This window comes from Ursus maritimus, unplaced genomic scaffold (assembly GCF_017311325.1).
Source record: "Ursus maritimus isolate PB19 unplaced genomic scaffold, ASM1731132v1 scaffold_2, whole genome shotgun sequence".
Classification (NCBI taxonomy): Eukaryota; Metazoa; Chordata; class Mammalia; order Carnivora; family Ursidae; genus Ursus; species Ursus maritimus.
The window spans coordinates 91,956,137-91,983,641 of record NW_024424452.1 but is presented as its reverse complement, the minus strand read 5'-3'; the positions used below and the strand labels follow the sequence as shown (position 1 = coordinate 91,983,641).

Below are 27,505 nucleotides of genomic sequence, written 5' to 3'. Positions count from 1 at the left end.
AACCTTTTTCTCTCCTTTCCTACCGTCTTAGGGCAGGTCTTCACCATCTTTTACTGTACTATTGCGATAACTTCCCTAGGATCAGCCTGCCTTGAATGTCACCCCTCTCCAATCCATCCCCTACACGGCCAGCAGTTAGGTTCTAAAACACAAAGCTTTCATGTAAACTCTGTTTTAAAAATCTCTCCTGGCTCCCCATTGCCTACAGGATAAAGTGCAAATTTCTTAGCAAACCCTCAGGGCTCTTTGTGATCTGGCCCCAACTTCTCTCTCTAGCCACACCTGCCATTAGTTTTCCCAATTCATTTCTTTTTTTTTTTTTTAAAGATTTTATTTATTTATTCGACAGAGATAGAGACAGCCAGCGAGAGAGGGAACACAAGCAGGGGGAGTGGGAGAGGAAGAAGCAGGCTCATAGTGGAGGAGCCTGATGTGGGGCTCGATCCCATAACGCCGGGATCACGCCCTGAGCCGAAGGCAGACGCTTAACCGCTGTGCCACCCAGGCGCCCCTTCCCAATTCATTTCTGACATTTTCCAAACATATCACTCCTTTGTGCCTTTGCACATGCTGTTCTCTCTGCTTCAGATATCCTTCCTCCTTTTTGTCTAGCGCATTGTCATTCATTAAATGCATTTAATTTAACAACAATCTACTCTGTTAGGTCTTATTCCCCTTCCTAACAGTATAGTAATTCCTTGTCCATTTCCTTCCACTAACAATGAGTTCCCAAATAGTAAAGACCATGTGTTTTCATCTATGTCCTAGAATTTGGTATGGCGCCTTGGCATTATCAAGTGCCCATGAAAGAAGGTAAAACTGTAGTATTCTCAACTATTTCCCCTCACAGTTATAAGGAGGAAAAGGGACAAAGAATAACCACACTCCACCCAGGCTGCCAACCTATTAGAAAATATATATTTTTAATCTATAAATTGATGAATCATATTGTTAAAGGCAGCCTGGAGCAAACAATAAAGCAATTCCAAAGTGACTTCACAGAACAAGAGTCAAAGACACAGGAAAGTCTGCATAGTTTAAAATACTCTTAGGTGATTGTGATACACTCCCTCTCCCCTATGAATTGCTAATCATTCTGATAATATTTGGGAAATCTAATGTTCCCGCTTTTACCATTTCAATATATAAACTAGAAAGTAAATTTTGGTGACTTTGAAGAGATAACTACAATAATCCCAAGGATTAGACAGTGAAATTTTCTGGGCAAAGTATTATCCTAATGTTGAGAAGAAAAATTATAACCACAGAGGGTTACTTGATGCGCTTGGAATCAGCTCAAGGGTATAACTGGACAGCAAGTAATATCAAGCAGTGATGCCAAGTTATGCTGGTCAGACTCTGTTATATCACCATGGGGAAAGACAAGACGCTCTGACCCTCTTGTCAGGGTAGCCCTTCTCTTAGACTTTGCTGGAGAATTCTAACTCTTTTCTCACACATCTCATTCCTTTTCTACTAAATTTTTTCCTTCTTACACTGACCACCGACCATTTTCTTTCCATTAAAACTTTGATTTTTTTTAGATAAGTCAACACCATTTGTTAGGGTACAATCAAGTCTGCTCTGAAGAAAGTATTCTGGGGCGCCTGGGTGGCTCAGTAAGTTGGAAGTCTGCCTTTGGCTCAGGTCATGATCCTGGTGTCCTGGGATCAAGCCCTGCATGGGGCTCCCTGCTCAGCGGGGAGCCTGTTTCCCTCTCCCTCTACGCCCCCCACCCCATTGGTGCTCTCAGTCTGCTGTCTTTTTCAAGTCAATCAATCAATCCTAAAAAAAAAAAAAAAAAGACTGAAAATGGGGATTAAAAATTAGCATTTGAGATAAAATTAGCTACAAAAATAACTCAGAAATTAATGACAGAAGGAAAGTTAAATCACATACCCATAAAACTATCTGTAGCTTCCTGCCATGCTTGCCCATTAATGCTGACATTCTCTTGCACAGCTGATTCAAAAGTCTGAAATAAATTCACAATACTCAAGTCACTAAAAATAACTTTAAATATTGAACTAAAACATTTTGGCAAAATAAGAACTTCAGATTTGTAATACAAAATATCAAGAAAAAATAGACTAGCTTATTAGTATATTCTTTTCAATGAAGATTCCATTTCAATCATTGATTCTACCTACATTTTAGCTCTGATAATCATTATGCTACGTCTGAGAAAATTTGACACAAAATTTATATACTTCTAAGATGAAGGAAAAAAACAGGCTAACAAAGTTGAGCGCAGCTGAATCTCAAGGGTACAAGTACTACATATGCTGCTGAACGAGCATCAGTGTTAACAAAGAAAAAATGGTTAAAATAAGTAAAATTAATTTCTACTTCATAAAGGACTGTATTTTTTATTTTACTTTTTAAAGATTTTATTTGTTTGACAGAGAAAAACACACCGAGAGAGGGAACACAAGCAGGGGAGTGGGAGAGGGAGAAGCAGGCTTCCCACTGAGCAGGGAGCCCGATGCGGGGCTCAATCCCAGGACCCTGGGATCACGCCCTGAGCCGAAGGCAGACACTTAGCGACTGAGCCACCCAGGCGCCCCAAGGACTGTATTTTTTAGAGATGTACACTGAAATATATAGAAATGAAATGATTGATGGGGCGCCTGGGTGGCTCAGTCGTTAAGCGTCTGCCTTTGGCTCAGGGCGTGATCCCGGTGTTCTGGGATCGAGCCGTGCATCAGGCTCCTCTCCTGGGAGCCTGCTTCTTCCTCTCCCACTCCCCCTGCTTGTGTTCCCTCTCTCACTCCCTATCTCTCTGTCAAATAAATAAAATATTAAAAAAAGATTGAGATCTGGAGTTGCTTTAAAATAGGAATTGTAGGGGCGCCTGGGTGGCACAGCAGTTAAGCGTCTGCCTTCGGCTCAGGGCGTGATCCCGGCGTTATGGGATCGAGCCCCACATCAGGCTCCTCCACTATGAGCCTGCTTCTTCCTCTCCCACTCCCCCTGCTTGTGTTCCCTCTCTCGCTGGCTGTCTCTATCTCTGTCGAATAAATAAATAAAATCTTAAAAAAAAAAAATAGGAATTGTAAAGGGACACCTGGCTAGCTTAGTCATGTGACATAGAGCATTTGACTCTTAATCTCAGGGTTATGAGTTCAAGCTCCACTTAGGCATGGAACCTACTTAAAAATAAATAAATAAATAAAATAGGAAGTATAAAAAATTTTTGATAACTGTTGAATTTGGTGATGGATATACAGGTGTCCACTGTACTAGTCTGTTTTTTGTAAGATTAAAAATGTTCATAATACATTAAAAAATAAGGGACTAAAGGAATTTGGTAGTACCATTAAAATTTTAAATGCACATTCCCTATTACCTAACAATTTTACTTCTAGCAATGTATCCTAAAGAACTATTCTCATAAAAACATAGGAATGTTTAGTAAAGCACTATTTGAAATTACGAAATACTGAGGGGCAAATGAAATCGAAATTCAAATTTGGAAAATGGTTAAATATATTATATCCATATCATGCAATACCCAAAAAGAACAAAGTATATCTCTACATATCACTGACAAATAATAGTCGAAGACAGATTTGGTAGAGAAAAAAGAAGCTAAATTCCTAAATACAGCAGCCTAACACTATTAATGTAAAAAACAAACGAAAAACTAAAACAACAAAGAGAGATGTAAAGGCATAAAAAAGGGTATAGAAGGATTACACCCTCCATGGGCCCTCCAAAATAGTAAGTTATTTCCAGGAAGGAAGAGGGATAGGGGAGAGGAATTCAGACTTTTGCTTTAAGCTCTTTTTTACAAGAATGTATTTTACACATTTTGTATAAGTAAAAATAAGCATAAATAAAATAATGACTGATAATTATGAGTTAAAGTACACACTCTACACTTTAAAGATTTTATAAAATAAAATTCTTACTTTATACATGGGATTCAAGGATTCTCTCAGAATACAAGCTGTAATATTCATTGCACAATCATATCTATATGACTTTTTTAGACTATCCATTACAATATTACGTGATTTTAGATAAAGAGATATATCAACATAATTAAAGCCTTTGCCTTTTATCTGCTCTTAATATAAAACACAAGTGAATTCCTTGGTAGTTTAAGTCTTCAAACCTTTATCTTCTAATTCACTTGATCATCCATTAAATAAGGTATAATAGGTTAAGCCAAGCTTCTCTTTTTCTGTAAAGTAAATGTTCTAAATAGGTTAGCACTTCCTACAAAGGGGCAAATTCTAAGATCATTATGCAACAAAAGTCTTTTCCCTGAAACTACTAAAAATGTCCTGAAGTATGTCTCTATTCTTCCTTTCCTTGCAAGAAGGTGGTAATAGCATTACTGTATACAAAACTGGAAGACTCACTACTCGGGCTGTTTCTTTATTCTTCTTCCATTCGACATTTATTTTTATTGTTTGCACTGTGGTCGTTCGAACTCACAAATGTACTGCATTATGAGCTTTTAAATTTATTTTCTACAGATAGACTGTATGCTTCCTTAAGGCAGGTACCAATCCCTCAATCTGTTGTGTCCTTCCTCAAAAAAACTATGTTCTTCAGGGCTTTGCAAAATATGAGAAAGGAAGAGGAAATGTTATGAGTGCCAGAGAAGTTATTAATCAAGACAGCTTCCTTATCTACTTTAGACTTGGAGGGAAAATGTTTTCACTGACTTTACATGTCTAAAACAGGCAAAAGGAAAGACCAAAGGCTAGTTTGGTGACACTGGCTGACTTCCAGAATTATTCTTTTCCTGGAGAATTCCTCCTCGAGTCTATGTCTGCACTGTCCACTAGGGGAGCCACTAGCCACTTTGTGGTTATTGAGGCCTTAAAATGTGGCTAGCCGGCAAGCAGATGAGCTCTAAATTTAAGCCGCCAGATATGAAAAGCTTAGACGAACAAAAGAATATAAAAGATTTCGTTCCTTTTTTAAAATTATTATTACAAGTTAAAACGGTATCTTGGATAGAACGGGCTAAAAAAGACATAACATTAAAAGTAATTTCACCTATTTTTTCTTCCTTTAATTTCAAGTCACATACATAGCTCGCCTTGTATTTTTCTACTGGACGGCGCTGGTCTAAGCGATTAATACCCAGCTGACACTAGCATCTATTTCGACCCCTTGAGTTTCTCCGGCTGCTTCTACCGGAGCGAGTGGCACCGTTAACTTTGCGAAGCCTGCCGTAGGCTCTTTCTGAGCCTCGAGACGGGTATAGGGTAAGGGGGTGATAAGACAAGAGATGGCTACCGGGCCCGTACCCACTGCACATCTCGGAGAGCGGGCTCCCGAATCTCCTCTGGCAGCGCGTCCCCGAGCTTTTCCACAAAGCGGCCGCACAGTTCTAGCATTTCCGTCACGGCCCGCTTCGAGGTGCAGTGCACCCGGAAGTCCTCTCGGGAGGTGGCGGCGACCGAGGTCCCGTCGTCGGCCCCGGCCACTCTCTCCACGTCCCGCGGAAGGGAAGGGATCACCAACACAGGAGACCCCGCCATTTTTCCAGTTTGAACTGCGAGCGGGAACTCTGGGAGCGGAAGGGCAGGCTCTCACTGGTGGAAGAAGCACTCGTCCGGCCGGAAACTCCACCCGCTGCAGTGGCAGCGTTCCGGCTGAGGCTCGGCGGGAGAGTGGAGGGTGGCAGTGGCGGCGGCGATGGGGGCGGTGGGCGTAGGGTTTGTGGACTGCCACTGCCACCTCTCGGCCCCGGACTTTGACAGCGTATGTAAGGGCGAAGCCCGGCCCGTGGGAGCGGGGAGGGCCTCCTCCCCCGCGTCCTTTCCCTTCGGGTTGTTTTTGCTCTCTTCCCTTAGGACCAAGCGTCAAATCCTTCCAGGCCCCTGTTCATGGCCCTGAGTGACTTGCTCCTGACTCTATTTAACCTCAGTTATTCTGATTTTTCTTTCTGGTCCTGAGTAGGGTTAAGCCCTCTATCTCTACATGGCTTTTATTCGCCTTCCCCGTTTACAAGAGGGCTTACCCTCTATCTCCCCTTGTCCCAGCTGTTTATCGCACGGGCCTCGCAGTTCCTGGCCTAGCCGGAGCGTCCACTTTTCCTAGGAAAAGTGTGCTTTCGGCACTTAGCAGCGCGCCGTGTGCTCCAGTTTTAACGGGGGAGTGAAGCAAACAGAACAGAACACAAACAAAATCAGAGTTACAAAGTGTTTTACCCGCTACATTGGAAACCAGAGACTGATAAAAGAGGAGGAAGAGCAGAGTCTCTTAAGGGGAAAAACCTCTCAAGAGGTGGCACTTCAGGGGTGCCTGGGTGACGCAGTCGTTAAGCGTCTGCCTTCGGCTCAGGGCGTGATCCCAGCGTCCTGGGATCGAGCCCCACATCAGGCTCCTCTGCTAGGAGCCTGCTTCTTCCATTCTCACTCCCCCTGCCTGTGTTCCCTCTCTCGCTGGCTGTCTCTGTCAAATAAATAAATAAAATCTTAAAAAAAAAAAAAAAAAAAAAAAGAGGTGACACTTCAGTTGGAACTGGAAAGGCAAAGAGCCAGCCAAGCAAGGAGGTGGGTGTATGGTGGTGTAGAAACCAAGCAGGTCGCAGGCTCCAGACAGGGTAGAATTAACGCGTAAGCTACAGAAAGGCTACGTGCAGGGTGATGAGCTAGAGAGAGCCATTGAAGTAAGACTAAAGGTTTGCAGGGGTTAGGTGAGGTAGGTCGGTAAGGACAATGTGGATCCAGTAAAGGTGTTTTGGGTGTTTTTTTTTAAGGGAGAGTGACAAGATCTGATTTCCATCTTAAAAATGGAGAGCAAGTGTGGCAGTTAGAAAACCAGTTTGGAGGCTTTTGCTGTATGTAGACAGGAGATGGTGGTTGTAGGGGAGTTTGAGAAAAGCAGATGGATTCAGTGTGTTTTAGAGCTAGAATCTATGGTACATGCTGAGGAATTGGATGTGGCAAGGGAGAGAGAGAGGACATGAGGATGCTGGAGGGAGGATGGCGGTGCTATTTACTGAGAGGAGGGAAGATTGCAGTTGGGGAGGGCAGATAAAAGGAATAGGTTTGTAGAGGAGAGCTATGTTTGGCACATGTTGAAGCCTAATATCCATCCAAGTGGAAATGTCGTTTTTAAATGTCAGTTTTGGGCTCAGGAGAGAATTCTAGTCTGGAGCTCAAAATTGAGGACTCATTAGCATAATGATATATCAAAACCTATGGATGAGATCACCTGAGGTGGGTAAAAGAGAGAGGAGCATAGGGTCCTGAAATCTTGAGAGGAGAGAGCCGGCTAAGGAGACTGAAAGTAGCAGCTGGTATAGGGTGGTGTTTGCAGGAGAGCGGTATTGCAGAAGCCAAGAGTGGGAAATAATTCAGGAAGGAAGGAATGGACAAGTGAGGAGTTCTTAATGCTGCTGAGGGGTAAAGTAAGAGGTGGACAGACAGTTGTCCTTTATATTTGACAATAACAGTTTCTGTTTTAGTGGAGTAAGAACAGAAGCCAGATTTTACTGAGCGAAAGGAAGAGTAAACAGAAGGTGGGGGAGTGTAGCTCTTCACATTCTTTCACACTGTTCCTTGCCATTGTCGTCATTCTTTATGGTGCCTCAGCTACATTGATATATCCAGCCAAAGAGCAGTTACTTATTCATCTAAAATAATTGTGATTATTTATGCTTATTTTAGGATCTGGATGATGTGTTGGAGAAAGCCAAGAAAGTAAGTCAATATCTATAATTGCCCTTTGTTTTCCTATTAATTTCAAGCTAGAACAGCTTGAAATTTAGATACACTATGCCTATGTTGCTTTGTTAATAAAAAAGTAGCATTAATTAACTGTTTACTATATGCCAGGCACTGAGCTAAGCCCTTTCTGTACATTATCTCATTTAAAGTTTCACACCATTCTTATGAAGAAGCTACTATTTTATAGCCAACCATTATGCGTTTGATAGAGGAGGAAACTCAGACCTAGGGATTAATTTATCCAAAGATAGACTGCTAGTAAAGTGATACAGACAAGATAGTCTGAATCCAAAACATGTCCCCACAGCTACCAGTTATATGGAACAGATTGGTCTGTCTGTCACTTCTAAAATTAACATTATTCCAGAGATCTTGGAGAAATTATAAAAGTTTTCTGAGACATTTTGATTTGTTGCAGGAAAAGATTATTAATTTTTGTAAGTTTTTATGAAATTCATTGTAACTACCACTTTGTAGCTTTCCCTTAAAGTGATAGTCAGAAACGGTTGCTAATACATTTTTATATACACAACCATCATTCAATATGGCAGCTTAATTAGAGCATGGGCTCTGGAATTACATGGGCATAATGATCTTGAGCCAAGTTATTTGGCTCACCCAAAACTTCTGATCAATATGATGGATTACAGCAATGCCTACCTCATAGGGTTGTATAGATTAAATGAGGTAATATTTATATTCGCTGAACATAGTGCCTGAAACATATAAGTACTCAGTGATAGCCATCAAGATTATATTGATGGAGTATGAGTGAGCAAGAATAACTAAAAGTACAGAAGACTTTAAATTTCTCTTCAGTTATGTTAGATGTATATTGTTTAAGACTCTAACTATTCTGTTCATTTTTGTTTCAGGCCAATGTTATGGCTCTTGTGGTGGTTGCTGAACAGTCAGGAGAATTTGAAAAGATTATGCAGCTTTCAGAAAGGTGCTACTTTTCATTAAGAAGTTAAAGAGTTGCTGGGGTGCCTGGATGGCTCAGTTCGTTGAGCGTCTGCCTTTAGCTCAGGTCATGATCTCAGGGTACTGGGATTGAGCCCCATAATTGGGCTTCCTGATAGATGGAGAGTCTGCTTTTCTCTCTCTCCCTCTGCTTCTCCCCCCTGCTTGTGCTCTCTCCCTCAAATAGAAAAATAACATCTTAAAAAAAAAAAAGAATTTAAAGAGTTGCTAATAAGGATGCAGTTATGATGTCATATTTGTGCTTTCAAAGGTCATCCAATTTTAGAATGAGAAGAAAATCACATCAACATAGCCCTAAAAAATTATTTCATACTTGTTCTTTAGCATAGCATTGTCTACTAGTTTACTATTCCTGCTTTCTTATTTATTCTACATTTTTAGGTATAAGGGGTTTGTCCTGCCCTGCTTGGGTGTTCACCCTGTTCAAGGAGTTTCACCAGGAGATCAAAGAAGTGTCACATTAAAGGTAAAAGTGATGGGACGCCTGGGTAGTGCAGTCGTTAGGCGGCTGCCTTTGGCTCAGGGCGTGATCCCGGTGTCCCGGGATCGAGTCCCACATCGGGCTCCTCCGCTGGGAGCCTGCTTCTTCCTTTCCCACTCCCCCTGCTTGTGTTCCCTCTCTCGCTGGCTGTCTATCTCTGTCAAATAAATAAATAAATATTCTTTAAAAAAAAAAAGGTAAAAGTCATATAAAACAAGAAGCATAAAAAATGATACCTTTTGACTCAGTAATGCTCCTCTGATTTATGTTCTAAGGCAATAATCCAGAAGAAGGAAACACTGCCTTTCACAAAGGTGTTTATTGCCGGATTATCTGTAACAGAGAAAAAAACAGAAACAGCTTAGAGGCTCAGAAATAAAGGAAAAATTAACTTGTAGAGTGTTAAATATGTGTATGTATGGACTGTATGCATGGAAAATGAGAACTATAAGGTTTATGTTATGTAGCAATGAGGAAAATGTTTACAATACAATATAGGGAGAAGAGCAGGATACCAGATGGTTTATTCCCTAGTTGTGACATTCATGTAAAAATATATTCTATAAGAAAAAGACTAGAGGGAAAAACACAGACATGACATTAGCTGTGATGATCGGGTATAATTATAAGTGACTTGTTTTCACATTTTTTACCAAGTTGTCATATTGCTTTGGCCAAAAAGTGATAAAATATCCAGAAAAGGAAAGGTAGAAATTCATAGGTGTAGTACCGTAAGAGAACAGATGAGTTCAGGTGCACAGTATCTTCTTGAATATTAAACTGTCTCTAAAGGAATGCTCTTAATCTATGAAACTGCACTGCTTTTATACCGGCTCTAAAAAAATCCTACTACAAGATCTCACTGACTCACAGTAGCCAATATGTCTCATATTTCAGAATTGTCTCTTGACTCAGCATCAGGGAGATACAGTTTCTTAAGTGCTTTATTACATAATGGGATTGATAACCCACCATTTTGAAGAAGTGAAGACTTTTTGTTACTTATGAATAAATTAAGATACAAGGTCTTTCATTTTTTATAATAATGAATCTGTATTTCTACATTAGGATACACCAGGTAGCTCTATTTATTTTGAAACAAAATAAACAATTCAGCTCTCCTGAATTGTTTTCCTGGGATGATAAAATTAGTTAAATTGCCGGAGAGATACAGTTCCCAAAATGTTGGGGATCATAGCAGGACAGCATTTCTTTCATTTATATAAAGATTTGTATGAATAGGCATTCGTTTAGTTAGTCAGCAAGTATTTACTGAGTACCTACTGCATTCCAAGCACTGCTATAAGCACTATAGAGTGAAATCCCTCTCATGGAATTTATATTCTAGTCGGGGCAGACAGACAATCAACAATTAGATACACGTAGGTATCTAATAAAATAAGATTATGTGATAGGGATTGTGGATGCTGATTTTTGGATTGTAGTCAAGGAAGACCTCTCTGAGGTGATGATATGAGAACTGCAACCTGAATGCTGTGAAGGAGTTGGCCCTGCAGAGAGAGGGCTCAGAGTGTTTTAGGCAAAGGAAACAACCAAGCACAAAGGTCCTAAGGTAGGAACGAGCTTGATGTGGTCAAGAAACAGAAAGAGAGCTGATGTGACCAGAGGGAAGGAGAAGTAATGGTGGTGAGATCAGAGGGACTGGGCAGGGAGCACCTCGTCCAGGGCCTTGCTGGAGTTCAGTCTTCATCAGTGGGGGGATTCAAAGTGAGGAGGGACAAGATGGGATTTATGTTTTGAAGAGATCCCCTTGGGTATGGTGTAAAGAACAAATTTTGAAGAGTGCAAAAAAAGGAAGACACAAGGAGTGAGAAGACTATTGCAATAGCCCCTATGAGAGACGATGGCAGACTGGACCAGAGTGCTAGCGGTGGAGACAAAGGGAAGTCAGTGAATTTGACATAAATGTAGAACTGATTGAACTGTCTAACTTACAAAACTAATGAAAATAGCAACAATAGATAGGTAATTCTAGATTCACAAAATCTCAGGATAGCCCTCCGGAAAACACTAGAGATAAGCGGTTATTCCTCTTTTATTCTTGGTGTGCTTGTAGTCTGTACCATAGTTTAATTTTCTTGTAATGATTATATTATAAACCCCTAATATGTGGTACAAAGCAGGTGTGTAGTAAGTGTTTAGTAAATTCACATGGTTCATAAAATTAAAGTTTCTGGGGTGCCTCGGTGGCTCCGTCAGTTGAAGGTTGGACCTCTTGACTTTAGCTCAGGTCGTGATCCCAGGGTCATAAGATCAAACCCCATGTTGGGCTCTGCCCTGGGTGTGGAGCCTACTTGGGATTCTCTCTCCCTTTGCCCCTCCTCTCTCTCTCTCTCTAATAAAGTAAGTAAATAAAATTAGAGCTGCCTAGCATCACACAGATCTTTCAGCATATTCCTGAACTTACTCATTCAATAAATATTACCACCAGGCAGGGCTTGGGCTCTAGAGATATTTCAGGGAACCACAATTCACTGTGTGCGATCTACTGCCCCCTGCAGGCAGGGCATGTCCTCTGCAGTTGGCTCCCATTCCTGCTTGGCCCACTTCACTCATTTGTGTTACACGCCTGACCCTGTTTTCAAGATTGTGAAGACTAAACATTTTATTTAATAAAAAAAAATCTATTGTAATTATTTAAAATCATTCAGAATAAATCTGTCCTTCCCTTTTGCCTTCATCCCCTTTTTTCCTCCTCCCTTCATCCTTCTCTCTTCTTTCGGCAGCATAGTGGGAACAGCACAGGCTTTGAAGTCTCAGAGACCCAGCCTCCTGGCTTGTTTGATCTTTGGCACTTCACTTTGCTAAGTGTCAATTTCCTCATTTGTAAACCATGGATAATTATACAGTGGTAGTAGTCCCGGTCATCGGGTGTAGAGGTATGGGATCTTTAAAAACCCCGTAATAGAACCATTAGCTATTAAAGAACTTGAGACGTCATGGAAGAGGTGGGAATAGAAATGAAGTCAGAAATAGATCTGTGGGGGCGCCTGGGTGGCTCAGTCGTTAAGCGTCTGCCTTCGGCTCAGGGCATGGTCCCGGAGTTCTGGGATCGAGCTCCACATCGGGCTCCTCTGCTGGGATCCTGCTTCTTCCTCTCCCACTCCCCCTGCCTGTGTTCCCTCTCTCGCTGGCTGTCTCTCTGTCAAATAAATTAATGAAATCTTTAAAAAAAAAAAAAGAAAGAAAGAAATAGATCTGTGAATGTCTTTATAAAACTTTACATCTATTGAAATAAAATGATAGAGACCACACACAAAAATACACACATACAAAATTAGTAATATGAATTATATTAATTTCTATTTACTATTCTTGACTTGCCAGAAACTTCCAGATTACTTCCTGAGAAGTTGGAACAGTCTCACTGTAAATTTGTTTTTGCTTTTTTCACAGATAATACATAATCCAAGAAGCATATTTTTCCTTCTATCTGGTCTTCATCCAAATGTACACTTTCTTTCTAAGACTTTCCAGGTGTCAACCATTTCCTGGGTAATCTCCAACTTCTCCAGCCCCTCTGAACCTCAGAGGCAGAGCAGTTTGGATGTTTGATATGGAAAAAGCTTTGGCTGACGCTGTTTAACCTCTGCTCTTGTCAGACACCTTCTCTGATCTCTAGGGTTTTATACTCTTAGCTCCTCATGACAGTGTTAATTCCTCTTTATCGAGTCTACTAGAATGTATTTCTAAGGCCATGATCTACTCTGTCCCTCATGTTTTCTGTCTCCACAGGCATAATTGTAAAATCTCCTCCCGTTCCTCTACCATCTGTTTCACCTCTCTTTTCTTAATTCTCCTTTGTTCTGATTATCCTCAGTAGAAGTTCTTTGCAGTTTACATATCCTGAGACTAAACCCTCAAAGTAGTTTTAAAGATATCTAGAAGCAAATTTTACATATATTTGTCTTTCCTTTGTCTTACAAGGGAACCCTTACAGGGCAAATTCCTTTAAGTGGAAATAGTAATATCATGGAAACTAATCGTACTTAGTTACTTCAATAATCGACAAACAAGCATATGTGTGATAATTAGTGTTTATAATGTTGAACCTTTAGGACAAAAATAGGCTAAGTAGAATTATAAAGACAAAAGAAATCAGTGAAAATAGTGCAGAGGAAGTACAGGGTTGTTGCTATTAAAAAACTCAAAAACCATTAGTATCCCAAGAGAAGAACATAACACAGTGCACTCCCCCAAAAACTCAATTACAAAAGTGACTACCTGTTAGCTTTCTTCTCTCTTGGTCAGCTATTCCAGGAGGAAATCCAAATCAGTCCTAAATGTCAGGAAATTCCTCCTAAAGATTAGGAAGTGTTTAAGTCAGACTTTTCATTGAAAGTCATGTTCTTGTAACCTGACTGGGTGTGGGATGTTTCTACTCAAATTTCCAAATAGTAGTGCTCACCATTGTAGAAGGATGACTGTCACTACTTCTTCAACTGGTTAAAGGTTTTTTTTTTTTTTAAATATTTTATTTATTTATTTGATAGAGAGAGAGGCAGCGAGAGAGGGGACACAAGCAGGGGGAGTGGGGGAGGGAGAAGCAGGCTTCCCACTGAGTAGAGAGCCCAACTGTGAGGCTCGTGAGGCTCGATCCCAGTACCCTGGGATCATGACCTGAGCCGAAGGCAGACACTTAACAACTGAGCCACCCAGGCACCCCTAAAAGGTGTTTTCTAAAGCATCAGTTCCCTTACCCTTCTATTTAAACAAATTTACTTTTTTTTTTTTCTCCTAGGATTTGGATGTAGCTTTGCCCATTATGGAGAATTATAAGGATCAGTTGTTGGCAATTGGAGAGGTAACACCAAATAGCTGATCAAATGACTTCTAATCCAGACTTTCATATGATATAGGAGTATAATCTTTAGTTCACTTTTGGTGATTATAACTGACTTAGATAATTACATTCACCTTATTTAGCTGGATAATAATTTGTCAGTACTTTCTTAATAAGCTAAAGAGCCTGGGGGTAAGACAGTAGAAAGCCCCACCATACACTTATGTTGATGGAAGAAAACTAATTTATTAGCATTTCTGTGTATTTTGTTCTTCTTTTTTCCTTTTCTTAAATAGGGTCATCTCTATAGTTAGTTATACAAACATACTTTAAATAGACTAGTTTGTTGGGGGTGTCTGGCTGGCTCAGTTGGTGGAGCATGTGACTCTTATCTCAGGGTCATAAGTTCCAGCGCCACATTGAACGTAGAGTTTACTTAATAAATAAAATATATATTTTTTAAGAATTTAAAAATAGGGTAGAGTTTGTAATTAAAGAACATTTTTTATTAAATAATTTGCAGTCGTGAAACATTTTTATCACTTGATATTAACTCCACTTCTAATCAAAGATAAAAGATAAGATAACATTTAAATTTAGACTATAGCAATGTATGCCAAAATAGTATTAAGGGAAATATTTATAATCTTTACTGTCCAATGTAATAACCACATACACATACACCTTCAGCACTTGAAATGTGACTGGTCCAAATTGAGATATGCTGTAATATAAAACACAAAGGATTTCAAAGTCTTAGTACCCCCCCAAAAAAAGAATGTAAAATAATGCAGTGATTTTTTTATATTGATTTTGTGTTGAAATAATATTACTATATAATTATAATGATGTTTGGGACGTATAGCTTAAATAAAGTATATCGTTAAAATTAATTTCACCTGATTCTTGTTAGCGGTTGTAATGTGGCTATTAGAAAACGTGAAGTTATATATGTGACTTGCATGTATGGCTCCCATCATATTTCTCTTGGACAGCACTGCTCCACAGTGTGTCTTTTGAATTCATTAAACAGTAAACGTGTAAATCTGTTTTACTTTTCAATTACAGGTGGGACTAGATTTCTCCCCCAGATTTGCTGGCACTGATGAGCAGAAGGAAGAGCAACGACAAGTCCTAATCCGGCAGATCCAGTTCGCCAAAAGATTAAATTTGCCTTTGTAGGTTAATTGATCATCTTTCTGTATTAATAGCTATAGAGCGAATTAAATAATGATTCTCCTGAGATGGAGCTCTGTATTTATTTTTCTCTGAATTACTTTAATGGAACAAAAATAATACTTTCAGATTAAGTACCTAAAAGGAATTTTTTGTTGTTACACAGAAATGTTCATTCACGCTCTGCTGGAAGACCCACCCTCAGCCTCTTAAATGAGCAAGGTATTTAGGTTCCTGAGAGAAATGTGCCTAATATTTAAGTTTGACAGTTCCAGTCCATATTCTCATAGAATAAGCCATGTTTTAATTTGATTTCTTAAAGGGAAGGGAATGGGGCAAGGGTGGAGGTGGAAATGAACTAAGGTGATTTTGCAGGTCAGCCTACTTTCAAGTGTGACTATGACATTTAGAAGGGCAGCATAGAGCAAATGAAAAATTGGATCAAGTAATTTATATTCCTTAATTTAAAAATCAACAGCTCCAATTTTTTATCAGCTTAAGCAGCTGATTAATGAGAGAGGAAGAAACAAAGCAAAGATGGGTCTTGCATGTTTTCTGGCTGCTGCCTCAGAAAATGGTATTATACAGATGGTGGCCGTCATACTGAAAATGTACTGTCATCTTCACCAGTGGCTCCTAAAGTAAAAATATATCTTAGAGCATTAATTTTCAGACTTTTTAAAGTACCATCCGCAGTAAGAAATATACTTTGAGTGCTTTTTTTGGTACCAAGACTTTACGTACACATAAAGAGACTCAGTATGTACCCATACAGAAAACCACCAAAGTTTACGGAGCAGTACATCTATCTGTATGTGCAGATAGGCATGTATAAATATGTGCACACACATATATGCAGTCACACACATACATATAAGTATATGCTGCTCAGTTGTGGCCCACTAAATTGATTTCATAATTCACTTACGATTGTAATCCACTAATGATCACGCCTCCTGTTCGAAAAAAACAGTATCAGATAGTAAAGGAAATGTAATTGTCTGCAACTAGAAAGCATTGTATTTCTCAGTGATGAGAATCACTGGAATTACTGAGAGCACGATTTTTAGTCAGGCTGAACAGCTATCCTTTAAAAACTGGAAGTGATTTGGTAAAGCCAATCCTGACTATTGAGTCTCTGAGTCCTTGAACTCCCTGTTTCTTCTTTCACTAGCATTCTTGTTAAGGATAATTTCACTGCTTAAAAACCTAGTAGGAACCTTAATTTGACAGTTTACAAACTTCTAGAAAAGGTTTGATGGTATAAGAAGTTCAAATGTTTATTTAAAAATTTGTATTTTTTTTTTTTAATGTAGGCTCCATGCCCAGTATGGAGCCCAGCATGGGGCTTGAACTCACAACCCTGAGATCAAGACCTGAGCTGAAATCAAGAGCTGGATGCTTAACTGACTGAGCCACCCAGGGGCCCTTAAAAAATTGCCTTTTGATTTTATTCTGAAAATAAGGAATGTCCTGTATTTTTTTATTTTACTGTTTGAACACTGTACATTTACCCTTTAGAAACCATAAAGGCATCCCTCGTTGGAAGAGCATGTGACTCTTGATCTCAGGGTGTTGAGTTCAACTCCATATGGGGTGTAGAGATTACTTAAATAAATAAAACTTAAAAAAAAAATCGTAGAACCTCATCTTTATATCATAGTGACCAACATTTACTTAAAGTTTATAACCTGTGTTGCACAGTTTGATTAGTGGGAAAATTTCTTGTTAAGGAAATGACAGGAAACTCTAAATTATCTTTAATCTTTGACAGGTGCTGACAAAGTGCTTCTGCATGCATTTGATGGTAGGCCATCTGTAGCCATGGAAGGAGTAAGAGCTGGGTACTTCTTCTCAATTCCTCCTTCCATCATAAGGAGTGGACAGGTAAGTTCCTTAACTAAGCCTCATTTTATGCTTTGTGAAATACCCTTTAAAACATGAACTTTTTTTAAAAATATTTTAGTTTATTTGTCAGAGAGTGAGAGAGAGACAAAGAGACAGTGCACAAACAAGGGGAGCAGCAGGCAGAGGGAGAAGCAGGCTCCCCTCTGAGCAGGGAGCCTGATGTGGGGCTCAGTCCCAGGACTGGGACCATGACCTGAGCCGAAGGCAGACACTTAATGGACTGAGTCACCCAGGCGCCCAAAACATGAGCTTTTATTACACACTTACAATGGTATCCTAGTTACATTACAAAAATTAATCATAGGTTCCTACCTCACACTTATATGAAAAGTAGCTCAAAAATGGATCAGAGACCTAAACATAAGAGCTAAAATTTATAGAAATATTAGAAGAAAACAAATCAAAATCTTTGTAATCTTGGAATAGGCAGTGGGTTCTTAGATATGACACCAAAAGCACAAGCAACCAAAGAAAAAAATAAATTGGATATCATCAAAATTTAAAACTTCCACAATAAAACAATTTTTGAACTTTTTTGCTTCAAAAGACACTATCGAGAAAGTGAAAAGATAACCCACAAAATGAGAAAAGGTATTTGCAAATTATATCTGATAAGGATCTAGTATCCAGAGTATATAAAACACCATTACAACTCACCAACTGAAAAGATAACCTGGGGCACCTGGGTGGCTCAGTCAGTTAAGTGTCCAACTCTTGGTTTCAGCTCAGGTCATGGTCTTGGAGTCATGGGATCTGGCCCTGTGTCCATCTCCGCATTCAGTGCAGAGTCTGCTTCAGATTCTATCCCTCTAATCCTCCCAGCTGGTGTGCGCTCTCTCTCTCTCTCTCTCTCTCTCAAATAAATAAAATTTTTAAAATAAATAAATAAAAGTATTTTATTGTCAAAAAATGCAAACCTTCATCTGAGCTTTCAGTGAGTCGTAATCTTTTTGCTGGTGAGGTCTTGCCTCAATGCTGGTGGCTGCTGACTGATCAGGGTAGTGGTTGCTGAAGGCTCAGGTGGCTGTGGCAATTTCTTAAAATAAGACAACAGTGAAGTCTGCGGCATCCATTGACTCTTCCTTTCATGAATGATTTCTCTGTAGCATGCGATGCTATTTGATAGCGTTTTGCCCACAGTAGAACTTCTTTCAAAATTGGAGTCAATCCTCGTAAACCCTGTCACGGCTTTATCAACTAAGTATATATAATATTCTAAATCTTTTTTTGTTATTTCAACAATCTTCACAGCATCTTCACCTGGAGTAGATTCCCTCCTAAGAATCTAGTTTCTCTGTTCACCCATAACAAGCAGCTCCTCATTCATTCAGGTTTTATCATGAAATTGCAACAATTCATTCACACCTTCAGGCTCCACTTCTTTTTTTTTTTTTTTTTAAGATTTTATTTCTTTATTTGACAGAGAGACACAGCCAGGGAGAGAGGGAACACAAGCAGGGGGAGTGGGAGAGGAAGAAGCAGGCTCTCAGCAGAGGACAGGCTCCACTTCTGATTCCAGTTCTCTTACTATTTCCACCACATCTGCAGTTACTTTTTCCGCTGAAGTCTTGAACCCCTCAAAGTCATTTATGAGGGTTAGAATCAGTTTCTTCCAAACTCCTGTTAATGTTGATATTTGGACCTCTTCCTATGACTTACAAATGTTCTTAATGGCATCTAGAATGATGAATCCTTTCCAGAAGGTTTTCAGTATGCTTTGCCCAGATCAATCTGAGGAATCACTACCTATGTGATACTAACTATAGCCTCAGAAAATGTATTTCTTAAATAATAAGACTTGAAAGTCAAAGTTATTGCTTGATCCACAGACTGCAGCCTGGATGTTGTGTTAGCAGGCATGGCAACAGCATTACTTTCCTTGTCCGTCTCCGTCAGAGCCCTTGCGTGACCAAGTGCATTGTCAATGAGCAGTAATATTTTGGAAGAAATCTTTTTTGTCTCAACAGTGGACTTAATATTTATTAAATCATGTTGTAAACAGATGTACCTGCATCCAAGCTTTGTTGTTGCATCTATAGAGCACAAGCAGAAAAAATTTAGCGCAGTTTCTCAGGGCCCTAGGATTTTTGGAATTGTAAGTAAACCTTGGCTTCAACTGAAAGTCCAACCAACTGTATTAGCACCTATTGAGAGTCAGCCTGTCCTTTGAAGTTTTGAAGGCAGGCGTAGACTTTTTCTCTCTAGCTATGAAAGTCCTAGATGGCATCTTCTTCCCACATAAGGCTGTTCTATCTACACTGAAAATCTGTTGTTTAGCAGATTTTCATGAATTCTTTTAGCTTGATCTTCTGGGTAACTTGCTGCAGCTTCTACGTCAGCACTCGCTGCCTCACAGTGCATTTTGATGTTACGGAGACGGCTTCTTTCTCTAAACCTCGTAAACCAACCTCCATTAGCTTCAAACTCTGCAGCTTCCTCACTTCTCTCAGCCTGTGTAGAACTGAAGGGCCTTGCTCTGAATGGAGCTTTGGCTAAAGGGAAGGTTGTGGCTGGTTTGATCTTCTATCCAGACCACTCAGGCTTTCTCCATTTCAGTAATAAGACTGTTTTGCTTTATCATTTGTGTCTCCCCTGGAGCAGCACTTTTAATTTCCTTCAAGAACTTCTCCTTTGCATTCACAACTCAGTGAACTGGCCCAAGAGGTCTCACTTTCAGCTTATCTTGGCTTTTCTCACCAGGCTTAATCATTTCTAGCTTTTGATTTAAAATGAGAAATGTGTGACTCTTCCTTTCCCTTGAACACTTAGAGGCCATTGTAGCATTATTAGTTGGCCTCATTTCGGTATTGTGTGTCTCAGGAAATAGGCCCAAGGAGAGGGAGAGAGACCAGGGAATGGCTGGTGGGTGGAGCAGTCAGAATACGTGCAACTTTTATCAATTAAAACTTACTGTCTTGTATGGGCGCAGGTGGCAGTGCCACAGAACAATCGCAATGGCGACATCAAAGATCACTGAGCACAGATCAGCGTAACAAATATAATAACAGTGAAAATGTTTGAAATATTGCAAGAATTACCAAAATGTGATACAGAGACATGAAGTGAGCAAATGCTGCGGGAAAAATGGCACCCATAGACTTGTAGGGTCACCGCAAACCTTCAATTTGTTAAAAAAAACAAAAACAAAAACCTCACTATTTGTGAAACACAATAGAACAAGGTGTGCCTGTATATTATCCTTTTTATAGTTTCATTTTATAGTGTAAGGTAGAACTTTAGATTATTTATTTAAAATCTTTCTTATTTTCTAATATACATGTTTACTGCTATTGTTGCATTAGCACTAACCAGATCCTGTAGTTGCAATCCACGGGTCTTGATAGATACTGTATTTTCACTTTCTTTCAGTTTGAAATACTTTCTAATTGACCTTGTGACTTCATCTTTAACCATATTGATTATTTCAAAGTGTGTTGCTCAATTTCCAAATACTTAGGAAAATATGTGGATATCTGCTTGTGTCTATACATATGACTCTACCTCGTCTTTAAAGTGATTGCATAATACTTCACAATAGGGATGTACGATAATTTATTTAATCATTACCTTAAGTAAAGGTCAGGTCATTTCTAGTTTTTCACAAATAGTGCTTCAGTAGTCAGTCATAAAAAAGAATGAAATCTTTCCATTTCAACAAAATGGATGGATCAGAAGGGTATTATGCTAAGTGAAATAAATCAGACAGAAAAAGACAAATACCATATGATTTTACTTTTATGTGGAATCTAAAAAAATGAAACAAATGAACAGAGAAAACCAGACAGACTCATAAGAGAACAAACCGGTGGTTGCCAGAAGGGAAGGGGGTGGGGAAATGGGCAAAATAGGTGAAGGGGGTTATGAGGTACAAACTTTCAGTTACAAAATAAGTTATGGTGTTGAAAAGTACAGCATAGGGAATATTGTCGATAGTATTGTGATAATCTTGTATGGCGACAGATAGTAACTACATTTATTGTGGTGAGCATTTAGTAATGTATGTAATTAATTGAATATGAAAGCATGAATTTTAGGTTCCTGAAAAGTAGGATACATTGGTATATGGATTTAATGCTCCTTTTTTTTTTTTTTTAATCTTTGTGTCTCGTGTTTTAAACTGACTAGCTTTCTCTTTTCTCTAAGAAGCAGAAACTTGTGAAACAGTTGCCTTTAACTTCAATTTGCTTAGAAACAGATTCACCTGCACTAGGACCAGAAAAACAGGTAAGGGATTATCTAATTCCTACATTATTTAGATTATCTTTCTCTTGAGCTATTTTCAGTTTAGTTGTGTTTCTCATTACAGTGTAAATACAATGAAATCCTGTTGTATTTTTTTTAAAGATTTTATTTATTTATTTATTTATTTAAAAGAGAGAAGAGAGTGAATGAGAGGGAGAGAGAATCCCTCATGGAGCGGAGTCCACACTGAGCACAGCCCGATGCAGGGCTTGATCCCATGACCACGAGATCATGAACTGCTCCGAAACCAAGAGTCAGATGCTTAACCGACTGAGCCACCCAGGCACCCCCAATGGAATCCTATTCTAATGCTTGGTTGAGAGGTTTTATTAATTATATAGCTGTTGTGCTCCAGCAAATATTGGAAATTGGCCAGGTCTTAATTTACATAATAATGAGAGCCAGACCAGTATAGTAAAAAAGTTCAGTGTCTAGAGTCAGAAAGACCTAGATTCAAATCCTATCTCTGCTACCCACTAGCTGTGTGACTTTGGGCAGGTTAGTTAATCTCTTTGAAACTATTTCCTCAGGGGGTGCCTGGGTGGCTCAGTCGGGTGAGTGTCTGCCTTCGGCTCAGGTCATGATCCTGAGATGGAGCCCCGCATGGGCCCCTGTTCAACGGGGAGTCTGCTTCTCCCTCTCCCTCTGCTCCTCTCCCTCTGCTCCTATCCCTCTGCCCCTCCCCCTGCTCTTTCCCCCACTCCCCCACACCACCATGCTCTCCCTCAAATAAATAAATAAAATCTTAAAAAAAAAACCTGTTTCCTCATTTACAAAATAACAATAATAACATTAGAATATTACACTGTGGATTAAATGAAATAATGTATATCAGATGTCTAGCAGTGTCTGGTATACAGTAGATGCTCAAGAAACATTTATTTTTCTTTTTTTAATTAGCATGTTACAATGACGCTCTGTTTCTTTCAGTACAAATATTAATATAGTCATGGATTTACTGATGTGGTCTTTGCTCTACATTTTGTTATTATAGGCCACAAAGAATCATACTTTAAATATTGCTACCTTTTAAAATTATAACCAAAAAGAAGCCAGAGTATCTACTCTTTTTGCCTTAGTGCCTATTATATTCGCCTCCCAGCATGTAGCTTACTTGGGCCCTTGACTGCCCATCAAATAATGTGTCTCCATGCCTACCAGGTTCAGAAGACTGGCTCTCAAGATTCAGAGGTTTGGGAGTAGTCGTGATGTGATTTTTAATAAACTATGATTGTTTATGATTGCAGTGTGCCTATTGCTAATTAATGTCCAATTGGATATAAATTTTATAAGTCAGCTCTTAAAACAATATAGAAGACAGAAAAATCACAACACGAGTTACAGTTTTTGTCTGTGTATAGGACAAAATGGTACAGAATTGCTTTCCTGGTTAGTGTAAACTAGAAGGAAAAGGACCTAGCATTTTTTTTCCCTAAACAGGAATGAATTTCATTTTTTTTCTTTTTTCTTTTTTTTTTTTTAAATTTATTTGAGAGAGCGTGTGCATACATGCGCATGATCTGGGGGAGGGGCAGAGGGAGAGGCAGACTCCCCACTGAGCAGGGAGCTCCATGTGGGACTCAATCCCAGGACCCTGGGATCATGACCTGAACCAAAAGCAGACGCTTAACCGACTGAGCCACCCAGGTGCCCCAACAGGAATGAATTTCAAATGCTATTTTAGTTGATTTGACAAGAATTCCGGCGCCTTGCACATAGCAGGTACTCAGAAGTACTTACTGAATCAATAAATTTTGTAGTTTGAATATGCTTTTTGTTAAGTAAAATGTGTTTAGAAAATTAGAGAACACAGAAAATCATAAACAAGAAAATAGAACCATCTACCACCGAGAGGCTACCACTGGAGCACAGTGGCTCGGAGCACAAACTGACGCCGGATTGCTCACGCTCAAACCTCAGCCCTCTGACATACTAGTTTTGTAGGATTCCTTCTTACCTATAAAAACAGCACACAGGTAAAACTGCTAACAATAGTTCCTATCTCACAGAGTTACTTTGAGGAATAAGTGAGAAATTCCATGAAAAGCTGATAACAAAACCTTGCCCATAGTAAGCACTAAATAAATGTAAGTTTTTATGTCCTTCTAGCCTTTTTAACATCCATATATGTACATATATTTTTTTTTCATAAAAATAGGATTCGCTTAAACACATTTTATGACTTGCTTTTATGTGGTATCTGTATGTCAATAACTATACTTTTCCTCATCAGATTTAATAACTGCATGATATTCCAGTGTGTGAACAGACCATAATATATGTAACTTGATATTGTCATTTATGTTGTTTCCAACACAGTATCATAAACAATATAATGAACGTCTTGGAACAAAAATCTTGGTGCACATTTTTCATTGTTTTTTAGGCTAATTATCAAGGTCACTTTTTAAAACTTTAATAGTTATCTTATTCCTCTGAATGTTATCATCCTGAGTAGACAAAAAAATAATAATCAAATTTATAAAATCTGAATACTACTGATTATATATACACCACTGCTTTATGACCATGAAAAAAGAAAAAAACACTGCCAGTTATGCTACGACATGCCACTGAATATAAGTAAAACATATATCAATTTCAGAGATGTTTAATAGGAGGAAATGTGTCTTAGAATCAGTGAAATACCAGTACATAATCTATCTAGTCTTCCAGACACAGTAGCAATTCTTGAATCCAGCTGTAATAATTACCTGTGAGGTGAAGAGGCCAAGCCGCAGAGCAGTGACCTTTATAAGCACTCATTTATGCAACAAACTAAGCACAGTTAATCCATCAAGTCAGGCAGGTCACCAAATGTTGACCATCTGCAGACTGCTTCATATGCTAGGTGCCAGGACCTCAGTGGGAATACCACAGGGCTCTTTTCAAGAGCAACACCAGCTTACAATCAATGTTGGACAGGCCAGCCTTGCAGCTGTAGCTTTTAAGCTGAAGCTCAGGGCCTTCTCCCCAGCCTTGCCTCCCTGCCTCCCCTAATCTGCCCATTAAAAAAAAAAAAAAAAAAGCTCTTTGGTTTTTACCAGCTCACTTTGTTCTGTTTTATCTATGGTCTCCAAGATTGTTTTCCTTGAGTGTCATGTCTGATTGACTTTCTGCTTTGTTCTGTTTCAGGTACGAAATGAACCCCAAAACATTTCCATTGCAGCAGAATATATTGCCCAGGTGAAGGGGATCTCAGTAGAAGAAGTTATAGAAGTGACAACACAGAATGCATTCAGACTGTTTCCCAAGCTTCGGCACCTGCTCCAGGAATAGCTTCGAAGCCAAATCTGCTGTGGGGACAGCACTGAGAGAAAGAAATATTTTGAGTAAGAGTCTGAGCTGAAGAGGCCATCATCTAAGGACATTGACGATTATAAATTTAAAGAAATATTTCTCCTAAAATCCTGAAACCCTAGATTCTGATTCTACCTTGTACTTCTTTATAATTAATGGAGTCCTAGCAGGAGATTGGGAAACACCACTGCTTCTTACCTTACCCCATTAGGTAGAACCACCATATGACCTGAAGCCATCTCTTCTGGCAAGGGAGGCTCCACCAGGTAAGACATGAGTGCTACGGGGACAGTTAACGTTGATCCTTCACCACCGTAGGATTTATCTAGTAGAAAGAGATCATCTCGTTTCTTACACTGTCAGAGATCTCTTCTCTGGGTTTGTAAAATTTAATTGTTAGTACTTTGAATTACTTCTTTTTAAGAGAAAAATGTATAGATTTTTATATTGATCGTGGATTTTGACTTAGGAAGCCAGTGGTTTGTGCAATCACCGTTAAAAGCCAAGCCCCAAAGTTTAGGCAACAAACTGAGTTTAAGTTGCAGTCTGAATATTGTCACGTGTTTAAAATGTACATAGCTTTATTAAAATGTATCTGACTATTTTTGCACGCAGTGATATTTTATATTTTTAAGTTTAAAAAATCTTGGCTGCAAAGAGTTCCGTGGATGGATGGTGGGTACGGTAGCAAAATGATGTGAAGTAATACCACTAACCTACACACCTAGAAGTTATTAGAGTGGTATTTTATGTTATGTGTATTTTACCACAATTTAAAAAAATCTTATACGTAGTTTACTAGGCGTTGTGATGCATACCAAAGCCTGAGTATTTAATTTTACTAAATTATACAAGCAGCAAATACCGGGAAAAGTACCTATCATAGAAAAAAATTAACTTCCTAAAAAGCTAAGTGATTTTACATAATCTTTAATATTTTGAAATTTATTTATAGAGGAATCAAAACTAGTTGTAGGGCAGACTGTCCAAGCCAAACTAGACTAGCTAAGGAACAGAAGAGGGTGCTTCATGAGGCACGTGACCACCCGTCAACATCATGAGAGATGAAATTCCTACATGTAGTGGCGGTTCTATTAAAATCTGGCTCCGGCTCTCTTTCAACTCTGCGTTTCTTCTGCCTATTTACTACTCTTTCTGCTCGTACTCCCTTTGTCAAACTCTCACCTTTCAATCCTTTAAGATCCAACTTAAATGACTTCCGCTGGCCTCATCACCCCAGCCAGACACAATCCCTGCCCTCTAAATTGTGTAGCCACTTTCTTCATTTACTCATCAATTTATTTGTTTCATTTATCGCACAAACAGTTATGGAGCCCCTCCAATAGGTTTCCCACTAATCTGGGTCCATAGGCTACAGGGAGGTATAAGACATGGTCCTTGCCTTCAGTTCAAAGTGTAATAAAAGTGGACAGATAATTTCAAAGCATTGTGAGAAGTACTATCATAAAGGAGGAACGAGGTTCTACAAAACCAGTCTGATGACATTTAACACACATTCCTTTTTACTAGAGTTACCTTGTGTATGTTTTTCACCTTTAGAAGTTACAGACCATTTGAGAACAAACCAGTTACTTCATTTTTGCATCTTCTGTGCGGTCTGAAACAAAGTTTGCAATATCATATGCTCTCACATATGTTTTAAATAAGCATATGGAGGTAGTAAGTCGAGCTGACCTCCGCAGACAAGTTAGATATGTTCTCTTTCAACCTGCTCTTTGAAATGGAGATTTAATACTGTGTACATTTTGACTGGTTTGTGTTTGGTTTGGTTTGGTTTGGTTTGGTTTCATGGTGCATATTTTTCATCTCCAGCCTAAGAATGTATTAAATGCTATTCGAAGATTTCCAAATGTTAAACATTGTGAAAAATAGGAATAAACTCTCATGGTCCAGAAAAGCAAATCTTTTATGTTCTGTAGGAACACACTCCCCCAAGTGAAAGGCTAAAAGGGCTTTTATTCCCCCTCCCCTCTGCCAGCATATGGTGACCTTCTTTACTAAAGGAAACATTTTTTTTCTTATTCTAGCTTTTGTCGTTTTTTATTCCGGTAAGAATCAGATGAATATGTATCATCCTTTAAATTAAAAAAGAAAAATTAATATCAACTCTTTTCTTTCATTATTATGCAACCAAGGGTTCATTTGATCCCCTTGCTGCCGCTTCTCTGTCCTCCTGCCCACTACTTTTCTTGGTGGTTCTCCACTGTCCTCTTGCTGTTGCATGTTTCCTTCCCCTCTCCCAGATCCTTCTTCTAAGCCGAACGTAAAGAAGAGTCTTGTCTTTGCTGCTTGAGCTACACTAATACTTCAGAGTTTAATATTTTTATCTGCCCTTTGTTGCTCTGTTCATGCTTTTGATTGAATACTTCATGGTAAGGTATTTGAATTGACATTTCATTGACAAGATCTGAGTAACTTACAAAGGGTTTCCAGAAACTGTTCTGGGCTTTTTAGGGCTTAGCTTTTCAATCATAAGCAGATCTCACTGTCCTTTTTATTTTTTTTTTTCACGGTCCTTTTAAAATTATGACAAAGTCTGTGCTAATAATTACAAAGTCAGTCAAAAAGATAGAGTGGAAAGAAATGAGATAATTCAGGGATTATCAGTGTTACAAGCTTAAACATGAGGCTTCAAGCAAAAACATCCTTGTATGCCCTCCTCACCCTCCTTATTTTTGGCTAATTCCAAAGCAAGCACAACTCCAAAAAAGAGAACTTCTTTGGTGAGCATCTCTGTAATTCATTAACAACCTGAGTATTATTTATATCTTACATGTTAAAACTGGTCCAAATAACATTTCCCAGTTAATAGCTTAATATAATAAATATAGAGAGCCATGTGTAGCATATAAGAGCAGAAAGTGTTCAAAGTCTAATGTCTTCTGTACG

The 27,505-nt window shown here is 39.0% G+C and overlaps 2 protein-coding genes across 7 annotated transcripts in view; one reads left to right on the top strand and one right to left on the bottom strand.

Moving 5' to 3' along the window:
• Positions 1-5,507, bottom strand: part of NSL1 (NSL1 component of MIS12 kinetochore complex) — a 34,486-nt gene extending 28,979 nt beyond the window's left edge. Inside the window, exons 1-2 of the mRNA XM_008701162.2 lie at positions 5,271-5,507; positions 1,900-1,975 (exon numbers count right to left, since the gene is read on the bottom strand). Coding sequence (XP_008699384.1) covers positions 1,900-1,975; positions 5,271-5,504 — 310 coding nt within the window. The 5' untranslated portion in view covers positions 5,505-5,507. The remainder of the gene's footprint in view (positions 1-1,899; positions 1,976-5,270) is intronic.
• Positions 5,508-5,588: 81 nt separating this feature from the next.
• On the top strand, positions 5,589-25,199 carry TATDN3 (TatD DNase domain containing 3). Of its 6 annotated transcripts, none has more exons than XM_008701164.1 (10): positions 5,589-5,727; positions 7,641-7,673; positions 8,576-8,649; positions 9,066-9,150; positions 13,928-13,990; positions 15,038-15,147; positions 15,312-15,367; positions 16,920-17,032; positions 21,200-21,277; positions 24,431-25,199. In XM_008701164.1, exons 1-10 carry the CDS (start codon positions 5,662-5,664, stop codon positions 24,572-24,574), a joined length of 822 nt encoding a protein of 273 aa, XP_008699386.1. In that variant the 5' UTR covers positions 5,589-5,661; the 3' UTR covers positions 24,575-25,199. The 6 variants fall into 6 exon arrangements, with proteins under 6 accessions (XP_008699386.1, XP_008699385.1, XP_040492286.1 ...); XM_008701163.1 differs by having other exon boundaries at positions 21,197-21,277; XM_040636352.1 differs by lacking the exon at positions 24,431-25,199 and adding an exon at positions 21,428-21,474 and having other exon boundaries at positions 21,197-21,277.
• The last annotated feature ends 2,306 nt before the right edge of the window (positions 25,200-27,505 follow it).

Bases quoted from the DNA above. Each gene is read 5' to 3' on its own strand.
- TATDN3 (XM_008701163.1), top strand. From the start codon at position 5,662: ATGGGGGCGGTGGGCGTAGGGTTTGTGGACTGCCACTGCCACCTCTCG. The intron at 5,728-7,640 runs GTATGTAAGGGC...TGCTTATTTTAG, and splicing joins CGGCCCCGGACTTTGACAGC to GATCTGGATGATGTGTTGGA. The intron at 13,991-15,037 runs GTAACACCAAAT...TTTCAATTACAG, and splicing joins AGTTGTTGGCAATTGGAGAG to GTGGGACTAGATTTCTCCCC.